Below are 17752 nucleotides of genomic sequence, written 5' to 3'. Positions count from 1 at the left end.
AACACTATTTTTCACGAATCTTTAATAAATACCATTAATTATTCAGGATCTCGATTCTCGACCAATTTAATGTCAAAGTTTTTTTCCGACATGCGTCTTCTCGTAGGCTATATCTGGTTTCTGGATTACGTACTACCTAAATAGTAAAACATAATGAAGTTCTATTAAAGGATGAAGTAGCTGGGTAAGAAACTAAATAATTTTAAACACATGACTAGCTTTATTTTCAGACAATACATGATACCGTCTTCCGCTTACATCTCAGCGCTTGAATGATATACAACAATAAAATACAAGAAGATGCTTACAGACTAACAGTCACATGCCTCGGATCCACGCTCTTAACGCAATCATATTTTCGAACGTAACATTTAAACAAAAACTACATTTGAAAATGAATAATAATATCTAGTACCACAGTGAAATGGATCATGTATAAATTTAGCTTTTAGCTAATTTAAAAAATTGTAAGCACAGTGAGCGTGGTCCACCTCATTCGTTGCACAAATTAAACATCTGATCTTGAAACAAATCAATAGACCTTACCTAGCTTTGTAAAAAAGTTAAGCTCATTTCAGACGACCAACTGTAGCTAATAAATCATTTCGATCACAACCTGACAAAATGATTTATTATTAAATTTAAAATTAACCAAACAATTAAAATATTAATTCAGCATAATTCTAATTTCTAAATCAAATATGTGGCAGATAATCACAAGCGGCCATTTTGTACACAACGTTTCTATTGTCCGTAATAAGATAAAGAGAGTATTAGCTACAGTTCGTCTTCAAATATCAAGACACTCATTACATTTACCTTAGACATGACACATAATGGTTACATCTATACTATTAATATGTAATATTGATATAGTAACATTTAATTTGCGAACTTCATACGCGCAGAGAATACGTGTAGTAACTTATACGCAGTAAACATACATCTAAATCTAGTGCGATTCTGAAATAAATAAACGTTCTCGATGATTAACGGCCAAAAATAACTGTAATTAAGGCATTATTACCCATAGAGCTATTTTTTTTCTAATTTTGTAGGCACAGGTGATCCTGATTTCGTATTTTCATTTCACTGAACCGTCACATATTGTCATCGTAAAGAAGGACTAAATGCACTAGTAATAAGGCAAACATATATATAGTTTTTTTTTTCGAAGCTTTAAATTATTAGACTTAAATATTTACATTGAAGTACTACATTTTATAGTTAAAATACTTTACTGCAACAGTAAAATCATTTAAATTTAGACACATATCAATAGCAGATGATAGATAATATTTACATTATTTATATATCAAAGTTATGACATTTATCTTATTTAACAATGGTATGACAAAATATGAAACCTGCGAATCTTCGTGTGTCGTCTACTTTTGTTTACTAGATCTGTTCTTTGCACTATCGCTTTAAAAAAATGCTACTTGATCTATAAGTGCGAATAATAGGTACTGGAGCTTATAAAGCTTTATTTACAAAAATAAATACTGTTTTTTTTTCATCTGTAACTTTGATGGAAATCAATTTTGGAACAATTATAATGATATTTACACACATAGTAGCCGCCTTTATAGAACAGGCAACAACACGGTACACAAACGTAGTTTTTTATTTTTAATTACCTTACATGATTATACTGTTGCAGAAAATCGAAATTCAGTTTAAAAAATTAATTAATATTTACTGAATGTTTAGATTCGCGGTAACATTAATACTCACAACGTCAGTAACAATTATTTGCCCTGAAACACAACCGTAAGAATCCGCCGTCTGCCGGCGACCGGATATAAAGATAAGGCAACAACAAAGGCAGTCGAATATAAAAATATACACGGATATATTATTGACGTGTAATTGTACATGTTTTATATAGAAGGAATGTGCATGAGATAAAAGGAGGCTGCGTATAAATATAGTATGACAAGAAAATACCTTCTTCGATATCATTTTTACAAAAAATACAACACTTGTGATTGTATTCATTCAAACTCTTTAAGCTTGGTAGATATTCAATTAAAATTTATTGACTACAATTAAAAATCTTGCACAAAAAAGTTCCAGTAGGCATGCTGTAACAAACAAGATATTTAAAAAAAGGTTTTTTTCTCTTAATGATACATAGCCTCCTCCGCAGGTATAAATGTTTAAGTATGTATACAATATACATACTTTGACACTAATTACGTATAACACTTTATTATATAATTACATACATATCGTTTACAGCAAACATCAATATTTATATCATTATTTATTACACCGTTTTGGCATTTGATTGACAACTACGGAAAAATGACAGATTTATTGTGATATGTTAAAGGGTCCATATTTTAACCTCTACATGATATAAAAGTGATTGACACTTACCATAGACAGCTACGTATACAGTGCGATTTTATTGATGGTACCATAGACAATATTCCCTTTTTTTGTATAATTACCACGTCAATCGATTAAGACATTCATTATATACAAAGTTGTTGTACATTACAGAATATAAATGACTTAGTACTGAAGGTAACATTTTAATGTAAGTCTTACACAAATATAAGATATTTTCCATTCAAACGTGTTTTTATACTTATTTTGAGACAATTCTCAGAAAATATATTGATATTATTATATACAAAGAATATACTGCTACAATTATAATCGTATTACGTACAGATTTCAATATATATTATGTTTCTTAAAATTTTAAACACTAGTGTGCAACTAAAACTCTTTAAATAATATAAGCGTGATTGGAAATCAACTACTATTTATAGTACTATTTATGTTATAATCCGTTTTAAATTAAATAATCAATTAAAAATATTTTCAAATACACTTGTACACACTCCTGAATCTTAAATTATTTTACTTATCATTTTAGATAGAATGCAGACTTATTCAAAGCTGCTGTCTTTAATATTAGGATTTTGTTGTAAATAATAAATAAAGCTACAATTTTTATAGCTTCCAATCACCGAAAAACTATCAAAGCGATATGTTCGTAAAAAAATATTTTATTTACCCTGATAATCTTGCAACACCGAGACGATATCTATAGTAAATTAAAAACGCATACAAAAATTAAGCTCCACGAATTTTTCAGCAATAATCTAAAATTAATTATCAATGTAAATTTAAGAGATAATTTTAATATCTTATTCGAAACATCTTATACGCTTAAATTTAAATTTCGAACTTATTCGAAACAGATTATATATGAGTGATTTATAAATCATCATTATCTTTGGTAAAAAGCTACATGCATTCGGAACTTATTTAATGACAATGTTACTTAATAATTACAATCATTATATATAGATGACTATAGCGTATACTTAATAAAACTTTTTTTTTTATATAGACATTTATAATTCTTTAAGTTCCAAACCATTTACATAATCTAATATGAAACATTAATAAGCTACGTGTATTTACATGGACATCTTCTGATTTTATTATTTAATTACTTTTGCTTAAATAATGACTCCCGAAGTTCGCGCACATTACGCTTCAATGGCCTATAGACAGTTAGTTCCTAATATTCCAAACACATTTATGTAAATACAATTAATACATAAAACATCAACCTTAATTTTTAATCTTGTAACTTCATAATATAAACCATACTGTTGTCATTATTTATTTTTATTCCTTATGATAAGAATAAAAGGAATAACTTAGAGACACAGAGAAAGACTCAGAGACTATAAGAGCCATTCGAGCGAGAGATATTATAATAATAACACAAGTGTTTGCCACAAAATCAAGTACTCTCTGTCTCACTGCCTAAGTCCAATGGAACTGTGTATCACCAACGACTTTACAAGTTTACCGGGACACGTATATGTATCACAACCAACTTTATTGACAGAAAAACCCGATATCACTTAGTGACCCAAGGATCAAGCCGTGAGCCCTGGATATGCAGCGTTCTAAGTTAGCTACAGGACCATCGAGCCAAGTTGAATCACTTATAATGAAGTTACAAGACTTCTAAACAAGCATGCATATATAGTGATCTAAACACATCATATTTACAAGTGAATTGAGCTTTTTAATGTACATGTACATATAACGAAAATATGACTAGACGTTAGGGTATTCTTTGTTGTTTTAAATGCAAAAATACTTTCAGTTCTTTATAACAATTACGGTTAATTATATTATATCTGATAATTGTATTGTAAAACAATTTCAATCACACAAAATCAGATATAACTGAGTTGAGTGTCTGTTTAGTCGATTACTTCTGAATAAATTGTTAGCATATACATTCCACGAGTAAATCACTTCACTTAAGTTCCAATTCCTGAATGAGCAAATTACACTCAGACAACCTGAAAAATGAAAACAGCATAAATTTAAGTAGAGGTAGAGCCTCGCTGTTGGCGGTTGGCGAGGCGGCAGAGTTATAGTCTTGATTGCATTATTTATTTACAATATAAATTACTATGTTATTTTATTTTTAAAGTGAAATATCTATTATCGCGACGCATTTTAGAATTAGATATACACGATATATATAGATATATGAGATATATAGATATATGAGTTATACCCTTATGTTATGCCTTCTCTCCGACGCCTGTCTCTACTCTCTTGTATATTTACTAAATAAACTGTACGTTTATATTTATTTAACTCTAAATTTCCAAATCTGCATATAAATGCACGTGTAACATAAATACATACCAACGCTACTCGTCAATCTTCGGTCGTTTGGCGTCAGGCGGCTCATCATCCTCGTCCTCCCACTCCCACTCCGGCTCTCCGTCCTCCTCCTCCGCAGGGCGCTCTGGTTCCTCGGGAAGTTCCTCGTCATCATCCTGATACATGAAAAATATTAATTATATTTTCACATCGCGTTACATTTTGTTCCAGTTTCTCGTATTCCTAACGGCCTACACATATCGTATACATAACATACACAAGTGATATTTTCAATAATGAATATTACTTGTCAATTGCACGTTAGAAATCTTAGAGTGCAGCACGAGTGTAGTCTCAGTGTGGAGAGGGTGTTGGTGCGGTGTGGGGGCGATGTGGGTGCGGTGTGGGGACGGTGTTGGGACGGTGTGGGTGCGGTGCGGGGACGGTGTGGGTGCGGCGTGGGGACGGTACCATGGCGCGCTGCATGACGGCGATGGGCGGCTCGCGGCGGTGCTCGGCCACGCGCCGCTCGATGAGGAAGCTCACGTACTCGTCGTACAGAAGTCGGATCAGGTGGAACGAGCCGAACGAGGCCGCCGACCTGCGGACACCACACGCGCGTTCTATTACACTCATGTAGATTTTATAATTTCGAATGAAACAATTGTAGCCCCATCAGAAATTAGATAGTTAGATACTAGTGAGTCGCGAGCTATATTCAAACTAAGTTTTCCATGTATAATGATCAGGCACGAGTTGCTAGCACGTGAGTATGAGTGAACGTGGATGTCGTGAGTATTTAGATTGTCCCACTGCGTCAAATGGGTAAAAGCATACGTCAATTCGCAAAAATAATATCATAATGATAAAGTGCCCGATCGATGCATGTCTCTGTGCGCTAGCTTCACGTGCAACGACGCGTGCGTGTATGTGCGTGTGCGCGTGCGTGTGCGAATGGTGCGCATACGTGAGCGTGTGAGTGAGTGGCGGCGCGCACCGGAGCGTGAGCTCGCGTATCACGAGCGAGGAGTAGAAGGACCAGTCGAGCAGCAGGCGACGCGCGCGCGGCGTGTAGTCGGCGCGGCGCTCGTGCGGCGCCAGCGCGGCGCGCACGCAGCCGTCCAGCCACGACGCCCACGCCTCCAGCGGCGCGCCCCGGCCCAGCCGCGCCTGCACGCAGCACGGGTTAGTGTTAGCAGCGTCACGACGGCGAGTATGGGACGCGGGGACGAGACACTACCGCACCTTGAAGTCGGCTTCGAGGCGGTGCGCGGTGGACGCGCTGCCGCAGGCGCAGGCCCAGGCGGCTTGCTCGCGGACCACACGGAAGTCTACACGGTTCAAATCCGACAGCATCTACATGTGCATAATCAAATTATATATCGTTTCATCTACATTAGCGCAAAGTATTTCTGGAGTTGATCGTACCCAACCGGAGAGAGTTACACACGATATAGATAGTTTAAGGTGACATGAAATTGCTCAGGTGCTCGAACACGGTACCTGCTGTATCTGATGCTGGTTGTTGAGCACGGCGCGTGCGGCCTGCGCCAAATGGTTGAGCGACGTGTACCGACGCAGGGCGGCCGCCAGCGCCGCCGCGGCCGAGCTCTGTGCGCGCGCGGCCAGCGCGGGGGCGCCGCTCGAGCCCGCCGCCAGCGCGCTCTCCAGGCTCTTGGCGAAGTTGCGGATAGCCTGCGGAATCGACACTGCTGTCAGTTTAAGATAGGCCGTGGGGCGGCCCGGTGCGACGGAGGAAAGTGCGTACCTGCGTGAGCTGCGAGGGGATGGGCCGCAGCACGTCGGGCAGCAGCAGGTCGACGGCGCGCTGGTGCAGGCGCAGCTCGGCCCGCCGCAGCCAGCCGCACACGTCGCGGCGCGCCGTGAGCCGCAGCCCCGCGCGCCCGGCCCGCCGCCAGAAGGCGCGCCGGCAGCGCTCCACGGCGCCCGTGTCCAGCGCCGCCACCGCCTCCAGGAACTCGACGCCGTGCTGTCTGCGAGGTTTGGTATATTGGTCAAGTTTCATTGCATTTCTACATTCAATATAGCCCCTTACAACATCTCGAAAACTAAGACCAATGAAGATTTCATCAAAAGTTTCATGCTAAGTATTTATTATTCAAACTCAAACTCAAACTCAAATGCCTTTATTCAATATAGAAGTATTACACTTTCTTATTGATTGTCAAGTTAAACACTACCACCGGTTCGGAAAAAGAAAACACCCTGACCTGAGAAGAACCGGCGAATGAAACTCAGCGGGACTTTTTTTTTACGTCAGATTAATTATATACATAATTGTATATGAGTAGAAACAGCCAGGAGGCGATCGTTTCATTCCCAAGGTGTGCTATCAAACATAAACTCACTAATTGTATAGTAACCTTTCGCACACAAGCGTTCCTTAACATTTTTTTTAAATTTCGCAACAGAAGCATTTTGAACGCTTTCTGGGATCCTGTTGTAGAAGCGTATACATTGCCCCACAAAAGAGTTACTGACTCTATGCAGTCGAGTAACAGGAGTAAAAAGATTGTGTTTGTTCCTTGTACCAACATTATGAGAATCACATTTTCTCATTAAAACATGAATATTTTTCCGTACATACAAAACATTACAGAATATATATTGAGAAGCAACAGTCAATATCTTAATTTCTTTAAATTTATACCTCAAAGATTCCTTGGCTCCTATATTATTATTTACTTTGAAATCAATCTGCAAAAACTGAACGAGACATACTATTTGTTAACAAATTTTTTAGGCGCCTTCGACAATAACTGAAATGTTTCTGCGATTAACCGACAGTGTCTGATATTACCTATGTTGTTCCCTCAGCTGCTGCAACGCCTCCTGTGTTATATCTTCTGGCAAATCCTCAATAGTGAGCTCCGGAGGCTCGGGAGCGCTGACAGATCCCAGGTACTGACGATGAGCTATCCCACCCAGGCCTACTGGGTTTTGGTCGATATCGCGTTCCCTCGGCTCGGGCTGATGAACAAATATTTTATTTTAGATTATTATAATATATTATTACGATTTCTTTGTGACTACAGATATACAGACCTATATTAGTCAGTCTTGATTTTGGTGATCCAAAATCTAGACCCGTCTGGGTAGGTCCCTCTTATGTTATGTTAAGGTTTGAAGGATGAGTGAACCAGTACAACGTAAGGAATGGCTAAAATTTCTCAGAGTGTTTATGTCTATTGGCATTGGAGCAAATGACCAACAGGTGGTCACTAGCTCATCCACCAACCAATGCTATAAAAAAATCTTTTGTAACACAGAATGAGAGTGATCTGAGATGAAATCGGATTAATCGTAAGAACACGCGATGCTATGTGTGCTGCCGTCACCTGGTCCTCCTCCAGGTCGGGCTTGGGCAGCGCGGCGGGCAGGTCCCGCTGCGCGGAGGGCTTGGCGCGGATGCCGTAGTAGTGGTACTTGGAGTTCCCGCGCGTGCCCAGGCGGCGCGTGCGCAGGCCCACGAACACGGAGCGGATGAGCTTGCCGAAGGAGGCGGCGTTGACGGGCTCCAGGCGGTGCGCGGAGCAGTGGCGCAGGTAGTGCGCGTACAGCGTGGAGCGCGGCAGCGACACGCCCTCGGCCGTCTCGTAGTGCTCCAGCAGCCACTGCACCGTGGCGGGCGGCATGCGCGCGGGCGGCGCGGGCGACGCGGGCTGCTCGGCCGCGAACGTGAACTCCGCGCTCCAGTCGTCGGGCGGCGCCGTCACGGCCGTCACGGCGGTCACGGCGCCCGCCTCGCCCACGCCGCCCACGCCGCCCACGCCGCCCACGCCGCCCACGCCTCCCACGCTGGTCACGTTGTACACCGGGTACGTGCGGAGGGTTTCCCTGCGACCGAAGATGTTACCGTCAAAAGGAAGTCATTGTCAAAAACCTGTGACAGACTGCTCTTTTAACGAGCTTTTTTTACACTTGCAATGTTTGATAGTTTGTCTTTGTAGGCTGAGTTACAAGCATTTCCCCCAATCCTACGGAGTTGAAACTGTAAATGTAGGTTCAATTCGAATGATAATATATTTTTTATAATAAGCACAATCTAATTATTAGGATTCCACTATTAGGATTCCTAGGATTGGTTCCAGACGAAGGAACTCAGCATGAAATTTTGTATATAAAACTTTGTAAATTGATTTTTATTGTTACACTATGAATGTCCTACTGACTTAGCAAATCTAGCACAGAATTCGCCTCTCAATAAGGTGTAACTGAGCATAAAAAATAATCTACATCCAAAAAAAACTTACATATGTGTCTGATGGCCTGTCTGGGTGTATATTTCTTGCGGCTCCACATATTGCACATGATAGTTGACTCCGTTACTGCCCTCACCTGAGAATCAAGGGTAAATCATATTAGTAATTTTTCACAGTGCCTTTAATTTTGTTTTCACCTTTGCTTTGTTAGTACGAAGACAGTTTTACGATTCGTTGTAAACAAACGAATTAAATGTTAGACAACGAAGATGTCTAAGAGCTAGAGCGCAGATGAGTTAAAAAGCAAAATAACCATTTGGTACTTTAACGTAAATAAACTGTAGTCGCTCAATATTTAATATAATTAAAAGGGAATTGTCAAAGTAAGTAAACCCTAAATTAAACCGACGGTAATTTTCCAAGGCGCCCCGTGACGCAAACGTCTTCCAGCGTCCTCGAATCGATCCTTAAGACAATGATAAGCGCAAAACATGAAAACAAACGCGTCTCACGTTCGATGCTGAACTGAAGCGGCTGCAGCATAGCTTGGAACTCACACGGGTAGTACGCGCGGTAACGAGGCACCTCCATGCCGCTGGACGTCTCCCGGGCAACTCCGCGGAGCGCCGCGTCCCGGCCGAGCGAGAGGGACGTGTTCGTAGACGGATAAAGTACGCGGCACACGACGGATGATTGGCTTTTTATCGACCAAATATTCATTTATTGCTATTTTTAGATTGCAAATTTTAAAACTTGTTGTTTTATAGGGATGATCGTTAAATAAACAGATTCGTCTCGGTGTAAACTTGGAAGGACTTGTTTTTTACTTCTTCGTTCGACTTGTTTTTTACGACTTCGTTTTTTTTTAAATTAAACATATATCCATTACCTTTTAATGAATAGTATCTGCAAGAAAATCGTAAATTTGTAGAATGATGTATATGCGGTCTTCGGTATATAGCGTCCTATAGCGTGTTTAAAAACGCACACCAAACAGCACGAACACTTGTTGTCTTTGAAAGTGAAGCTAAGCAATATACCACGTGGAATAATGAGTATTGCGACATAAGTTTCTTATTTTGACGGCAACTTATTTACAATTAGTAATGGTAGTAATACTATGCAAAATTCCCAGTAACATATTATACACACATATAACAACAAAATTTTTGAATGTTACAGATTGCAATGCAAGAAACTGTCATTAAGATAAAAATAAAACAGATACGGCAAGCGTTTTCATTACATTAATTTAAAGATTAGATTAGATTATTTTCTAAGATTTCTTAGATTTATTTAAAACTTACTTTCTCTCTAAATCACGCTCTTTCGTAAAATAAATTCATCGCTTTTTAAATATGGTATCCTCGATTATAGTTGAAATTACATCATAATATAAATTAACACTCGCGTTAAAGAGAAATATATACAAAATAAAAAACATAAATTTATAGTTCTGCTATCGCTGTGCAACACGTCTGTAATTCATCTTCCATCTCGTTTTTCGTCGCATCAAATCAAACACCACCCCACCTGTACACGCCCATTGTAGAATATGTTAGCGATATAATTGCAAACTTTCCCCTTAATACGCTTTTATTGGCTGAGCACCGGCGATGTTTCACTAATTGATTTGTTAAGCCGACGTTGATGCCTTCTAATGAACACGTTTTACATTTTGACATACAGTCCTTCGACCGTAACTTCGATCGCATGTTTATATCTAAAGTTAACTATGTGTCTACATACACACACGAAACTTTAATTTTTATAATGAAGACTTTGCACTATTGGTGTCGGTGACAATAAATAATCACGAACATATAATACTAAGTAATCTTTACATACTATTAAACGAAGTCGTTGCCGCCGTCTGTGCGCTTAGATCTTTTAAACTACGCAACGGATTTTAATGAAATTTTCATCAATAAAGAGTCTTTCAAGATGAAGGTTTAGATGCACAATACATTCATATTATAGTAGGAAGAAAAAATGATTTTTATTTATGAGCTTAAAGTTGCATATATACACTTATTGTACCAGAGCGAAGTCTTTTTTAATGAAAACCTTTTTATTGGTACTATTTTATGGCTTATCAACCAATATGACAATCTATCAAACAGGCACCGACTAATTACTCAAACAATTAAATATGATTACAAGGTTAGATTTTAAATTAAATCAGTTTTATTAATCCATAGTATATTAAAATACCCAGTAATATTTTCAGAAGCCCTTCAACTTCTTGTATGACTCATATTATATAACAGAACATTAAAACACTTTCAATTAAATTAATAACTTAAATGATGAACTTGATTTGACCAATATTTTTATTAGAACTCATTTATTTAGTATTTAATTATTGTCATTATATATTTATGTATATAAAAAAAATCTCATTTTCATGTCATAGATGATTATAAAATAAAATTATTTTATATCGAATTCGGTTAAAAAGATAAAATATTATATTTTAATGAACGATATCTTGGAAAATCAATAGTTTTTTTTTTCCTCCTAACGTAAATATAATATACATTTTTCGATGTACAACTGTCACCTAAAGGTAATTTATTTAATAAGCTATTTAAGAATTACTGAAACCTACAAAAGAGAGAACAAAAAATTCAAACAAGATGAAAATTCATAAAACGTAACTCCAAGTACATAAAAATATGTACATAACATAATAAATCCAACGCAAATACATAGACACGTACAAAAGAGCTCGCGCGAGACGGAGACACATAATGAAAGGCGTCACATCAAAGGTAACCAAGCAAGTATTAACAATGAATATAAATCCAAATCACCCTATCACTGCATTTACGGTGACCGCTCAGGTAGATAATCCAGAGGGGCACTCACAATTATCTATTATTAAGATATATTTTTTCATCTCTTATGACATTTAATTGATTTTGAAATCTATCGCCGTAATAATAAGGGCATTTTTAATTTGCAAGTGTAATAGTGTATTTAATACGGTATCAGTTTGACAGGTGGGTGATCATCAGATTGTGATATTGAATGTCAGAGGGTAGTCCGGTTTGTTTTGACAGTCCATCAAAGGTTTCTCGAGATACAAGTGCGTTTGGTGTTCGAGTATTAGTATAGATATAAAGCATATTTAACGTGTATTTTTACTTATTTATTAATATTGTTTTATTTAATATATTTAATATTCGGAGCAGTATCGTAGTATTGACTTCGAATGTGGGCTTCGATGTTATGGTAAGTAAATTTTTATTAGATGTTTTGCTATAAAATTAAGCAATAACGTTAAAAACCAAAGTAAGTACCAACAAAATTGAAAATACAAAATATACTTCAGCAATTGTTTAGTCTTTTCATTGTTACCAAACTATACTTTATTATAAATATTATACAAAATAAAATTGCGTGCAATAATATAAAGCAAAAAGCATGAAAAAAATAAAATAAAAAAAACACTTGCTCATCACTTCCTCATCACTCTGCGTCTCAGACTTGATGTGCAGCGAGTCTTGGTCCCATGCGTTCTCGACTGTGCGTACGATACGGAAATAAAAAAATAATAATGTGCAAATAAAACAACACTAAAGCTACAAATAACATGCTGTATAATAATTATTAAGAGACTACATATATAAATCGATGAGTCACGTTCATGAGAAGTCGTCAGGGGTTGGATCGTCTCAACCTTCTTCCTACTAAAGACAAATTATATAAAAAAAAAAACGATACTTTTGGTTAAAACACAGTGGGGTTTCACGTAACATTACATATTACTATTAAAATCTTTAGAAACTACAGTAAAAAAATAACTACCATTCTAAGTGCTTAATCAACATAAAAAAACATCATGCCTAACTAATTGAGTACGTACTAGTGACGATGTAGGTGTGCTGAGCCTCCGTGGTGGGACTAGAGTGGCCGGAACTGTCGCCGTTCACATCCACCACAGTGCTCGATACCTGGGAACCACAATTTAGAAAAGTTACTAAGCCAGTAATAGCAATGTTCTCCTGACCATATGTCTTAACGCAGGGGATATTATAGTGCAGCCGTAATACATCACTCTTAAAGTCTGACACATTAGTATAAATCTCATATCATAATTCTCTTATCATGAATTTGTTGATAGAAATATCATTTTTCTAGTCGGACCCGGGGTTGCAACACAGGAAATCGCAGCAATCGCAATTTGCAGCTTAAGCTGCCACTAGACCAAATAGGCAGTAAATATACCCATGATGAGCCTTTTTCTATATACGGTCTAAGATTGTACGAATACGACAAAACTCACTTGTTGAATAGCATGCTGTAAGTGTATGGCATTGGGCAGCTCCGGTATGACGATTAGCTCACGCACGTCGCTGGGAGAAGTACCGCCCGCACCGGCACCCTGGATGCAATCATGAATCAATCTTATATTAAAATGTATCTTCACGTGTCACGGGACTTGGTGTTGATATAAACTTTACTTCACATAGTGATTTGTATCACGTTATGGATGAAAGAGGATGAAAACTATATGATAACTTGGTATGGCATATTTTTATTAAAAATTCAAGAAGTAAAAATAGAAAACATGGTGTCAATCAAAACTATTTGAAGCCGCATATGTGAAATATGGAGCGTTTCTTGTGAAAATTGTCAAAGATATCTTGTATAACTTTTTTATCTTAAGTTTAAAAAGTAAGTTGTAAGTATAAAAAGTTTTTTTGATATCCATTCTGCAAAACGTCAACGGCTGTTATATGATTTCTCTTTGGCTTTGGATTAAAACTTTGTCAGTATTAAGAGCGACCCAAAAATCTTCTATAGGCAGAGTGGATGGTCGCTTCCAAAGATATTCTTTGTCTCTTTATTTCGGGATGGTCTCTAACATGGTGAAACGACGGCAAAATGTTTCAGAAACTCGCTGTTAAAAAGCGGAGTTCACGTTGCTAAAAGTTCTTTTTGTTTCTGTCGATTAACATTCATAGTAATCATTTTATCGACAAGTTAATTGAATGAAGGCCACGATTGAAGAAACTATTTATGGTTATTCTTCTGACATTTCATCGTCATTTGCTACCGGAATGGATGTTGTAAGGCCTGTCAGATCTTCTTTTTAACTCTATCTACCTATTTAGCAGCCTTGTTAGCAACCAAAGAATAGACTACAGCATTACCAGTATAGTCTGTTCTTATTTCAGGGAGATACTTTATCGAGTAACTCTTTTAATTTTCTGCCTAATATTGTGCGTAACTTCTCTTTGCACAAAACAATTCATTACTTACAAATGATACGATTAAATCAAGTAACAAAGATATATACATGGATTTCAATGGTCGTTTTGATTTGTTATCGTTTATTTTAACACTAAATAGCTTCTTGACACTTCCTGTTGATAGGAAAATTTTCTAGTGTCCCAAAAACATCATTAGAATAAAATTGTCATTTACGGTATATTCGTAGTTAAATCAAGAATAATCTGAAATGTTAAATGCAAGAATAATTCCCGTTTATCTTTCCTGTAATTTATATATTTTAACCAGGACGTAGTCACGATCCTTGCAGTCGTTCGATCGTGATAACAGATAGTATTGGTCTGACTTAATAAGTATTAAAATGCTATTATATATCTTCCATTGAACGCATTCATATGATGTTGTCCTTTCTACGCGAAATAAATACTTTGTTTTAACATCTTGATTCTCCTAGCAATATTAATAATACTAAAACTAAAATCTCAAAGTCACTAAAATAACATTGTTGAAATTCCAAAATGTATAACAATTCGAAAAATATTTTTAAGAAAACCGTAACCAAATAAAGTATGCACCTGTGAGGGTGCCGCTAGTCTCGCCGCCATGTCGGGCGAGGCGGGCGGAGACGACTCCACCAGCACCTCGTCGCCCGCGCACTCAAAGTCTGTAAAATTATACACATGCGATATATTTTAAGAGACAAAGATAGGAGATTGTATTCGAAATAAAGAGAGACAAAGAGAAAAAACTAAATTATACTGTGATGAAAAATCCATGTTCGAATATTGTTTTATTTATAGGGCTTAATTTTTTTTTTTTTAATGTAGTAACAGTTTTATTTGATTCTCTATTTTTGAATTATTATTGATTTTTAACAATACACTATAATTCTTTTGAAAACATGAATGATCATTACAATGCTTTATCTTTTTTTTTTAATTAAAAATATATTATATTATAAAATTGGAAATATTAAGCAAACAACATACAAACAATCTCAATTTAAAAAAAAAACATCATTAAGTCAGAAATTCAATCCGTGCATTCTCCCTAATCTTCACTAATTGCATCATTGAAATTATAAGACCCTCTACTGATACCTGTATTAAAATGCATTCATTATATTTAAGCTCCCCCTTCAATCATTTGTCTAATTAATTGAAGAAGAAAAAACATCTACAATATAAATTAAAAATGAACAATCTTAAAAACTAAAATCCATATAAATGTTTTCATGCAATCATACATAAAATAATTTCATTGAATATTAATGTTAAATGCTTCCGTGACAAGTAAATTATTAAGTCATTTTATAAAATATATGTATTTGCAAATTCTTGCATAATACTCTCCAAGGTGATAGAGATGTTATTGATCTGTTTCAAGCTCCGGTGCGGAGTATCTGGGGTGTAACCTGGCAACACCATCCCTCCGCACCTTCACTCGTCCCACTAGTCTATACTCACTCTCCAGGTAAAACACGTTCTCAAATCCCATCTCGGACATTTTACACAAATTAAATTAAACAACATGAAACCGAAGCACACTTGCACCCGAGTAGCACATTATAACAACTATCCACTGACATTCAGTGTTTCATATTGATCAAACAACCGTTTCTAAGGTACAGATAGCACAGTTTTGTCTTTTTGTTTGGCTTGAGCTAGTTGATGTGTTAGCTTTGTGATACAGGCAGTGGGGGTGTGCAGGTGTGTCATGCATGGTTGACATCACCTGCCTTTTGTGTGATATGCATGGCTGCACAATATTACCCCATTTATAGATAAATTGGCAGTTATATTAGTTATGTGTTGTGCTCTAACTAGATTATTATTGTATGTTATGAGTATTATTTTATTGTTTGTAATAGAAAAGTTTTTGTTATTCTATTGTATTTAGCAACTATATAAAGTATCTATTTCAATTTATGTGAAGTATTTGAAAAAGTTTTACAGTAACATTGGTTTAATTTTTTAATATGTATATGAATATATATATTTTATGTCATTATTTAATGAGCAGAATATAATTACTGATATGCCTACAGCCTGCTAAATTGAAAGTGTTTGTAATAGCTATTATCAGCTGACCATATATAGTAGATATATTTATTCTTGTTAGAAGCTACTAGACTTCAATAACATTAGGGACTAGGGAGACAATGTCATTCGAGTTTTGGGAGGTAAATGAGTGGGTGGTCGTACCAGGCACCGGTCACCCTCCTATTCCGACCACTGTGATAAAATTGATAGGCGATTGGTTTTTCGACGTGATAAGGTACAGGAATAAGGGGAACGTTTTAAGCCAGTTCCGACTTTGTAAGCGCCAACAGTAAGTCTCTTCAGCGCGGCAAATCCGATAGTAACTTTAAATAAATTCAATTCCTATTATAATTAAAATAATATTAATAATATGAAACCCACCTGCCAGCCATTCTAATCTGTCAAAAAACTCATCACTCGCAGCATTTGCTGTAATCACCTTTATTAAAATATTTGTGAAAACCCTATTTATAAGTTAAGGTAAATTAATAGTTTCTTAGGTTTCGACAAAATTTTATGTAACTCGCACAGTGTTGTTGTAGCTACACCCGTTTCCTTGGCTACGGATCCGTCCGGGCAAAACCTATCCAAAAGTCAATGACAATATTTCTTATTAAGTAATAGAGGGCGCTTTTTTTTAAACTAAAACTGTCTTTGAAAGCCTTTTGTAACATGAATACATTTTTAAATTAAATAATAGAAATCATAAATCATATCTAATTTAAGCATTAAAATATTGAAAAGTTAATCTCATAAGTACATTTTTTAGAAGTAAATTCTTCTACCAATGTTCTTAAATCACATACTTTGAATATTATATTTATGGACAAATATTTCGTAGAATTATATTTTGCATAAAAATATAATTTAAATACCTTGAATTTCGCATACATAGACAGATAAGACTTTTGCACTGCCATATAAATTAAACTCTTCTTTAGTGTTTTTATCTTGTTCGCTCATGCTCATAAAATTAATTTTGATTACTGGTTAATTATTACTAAGCAAACTTTATTTGAGTAGCAAGTATTTAACTATCACCTTGGTAATTAATTTTATTTATTTATAAATAATAGCGACAAGCAAAAAACGTCATTATCTGTAATAGTACTTTTTTATTTCATAAATAATATGGCTTATGAATCTCGATGGCCAATGGCCATTCTTTTTAGAACAAATTAGAAATTAAAGGTTATATAATGTTGGAAATACTTTGTACACCGTTCCGATAAATTAAGTAAATAATCGAAAGAAATTAAATAGAAGAAAGTTCCAAACCTTTTATTTCTGTGCAGGGCGCATATAAAAGACAGAAAATAATTGTCAAATTGAGATTTGTTTTAAAATATATACGACATATTTTAAAGTAGAAACTAAATAACATTCATAATCGTAAAATTTATCATAAAGTCAAAAATAAATTAAGAACAAATAAAGATATACTTTATTTGTCTTCATTAAAAGTTTACAAGTAGACACTTTTGAATCTTTATTCAATTAAATTCAAAGCCACCACCGGCTTGCACTGTAGAATGTAGATTCTACTCTTTTCCGACAATCAGCTATATACATTATCAAATACAA

General features: G+C 36.0%; 1 protein-coding gene across 2 annotated transcripts; it reads right to left on the bottom strand.

Moving 5' to 3' along the window:
• Positions 1-206: 206 nt before the first annotated feature.
• On the bottom strand, positions 207-16738 carry LOC125064276 (transcription factor RFX3). 2 transcript variants are annotated; one of them, XM_047671233.1, is made up of 15 exons: positions 16550-16738; positions 14702-14790; positions 13177-13275; positions 12757-12844; positions 12346-12414; positions 8937-9021; positions 8022-8520; positions 7484-7653; positions 6431-6656; positions 6166-6357; positions 5908-6018; positions 5660-5832; positions 5134-5263; positions 4705-4838; positions 207-4349 (listed from the first exon to the last, which is right to left on the bottom strand). In XM_047671233.1, exons 2-14 carry the CDS (start codon positions 14729-14731, stop codon positions 4710-4712), a joined length of 2001 nt encoding a protein of 666 aa, XP_047527189.1. In that variant the 5' UTR covers positions 14732-14790; positions 16550-16738; the 3' UTR covers positions 207-4349; positions 4705-4709. The 2 variants fall into 2 exon arrangements, with proteins under 2 accessions (XP_047527189.1, XP_047527190.1); XM_047671234.1 differs by lacking the exon at positions 12346-12414.
• Between the last annotated feature and the right edge of the window lie 1014 nt (positions 16739-17752).

Source organism: Vanessa atalanta, chromosome 5, assembly GCF_905147765.1.
Source record: "Vanessa atalanta chromosome 5, ilVanAtal1.2, whole genome shotgun sequence".
Taxonomy (NCBI): Eukaryota; Metazoa; Arthropoda; class Insecta; order Lepidoptera; family Nymphalidae; genus Vanessa; species Vanessa atalanta.
The sequence above is the reverse complement of the archived record's forward strand: the minus strand, read 5'-3'. Positions and strand labels throughout refer to the sequence as shown.

Bases quoted from the DNA above. Each gene is read 5' to 3' on its own strand.
- LOC125064276 (XM_047671233.1), bottom strand. From the start codon at position 14,731: ATGGCGGCGAGACTAGCGGCACCCTCACAG. The intron at 6,657-7,483 runs GTAATATCAGAC...CAAACCTCGCAG, and splicing joins CAGCTGAGGGAACAACATAG to ACAGCACGGCGTCGAGTTCC. The intron at 5,264-5,659 runs GTGCGCGCCGCC...TGGTGTCCGCAG, and splicing joins ATACGCGAGCTCACGCTCCG to GTCGGCGGCCTCGTTCGGCT.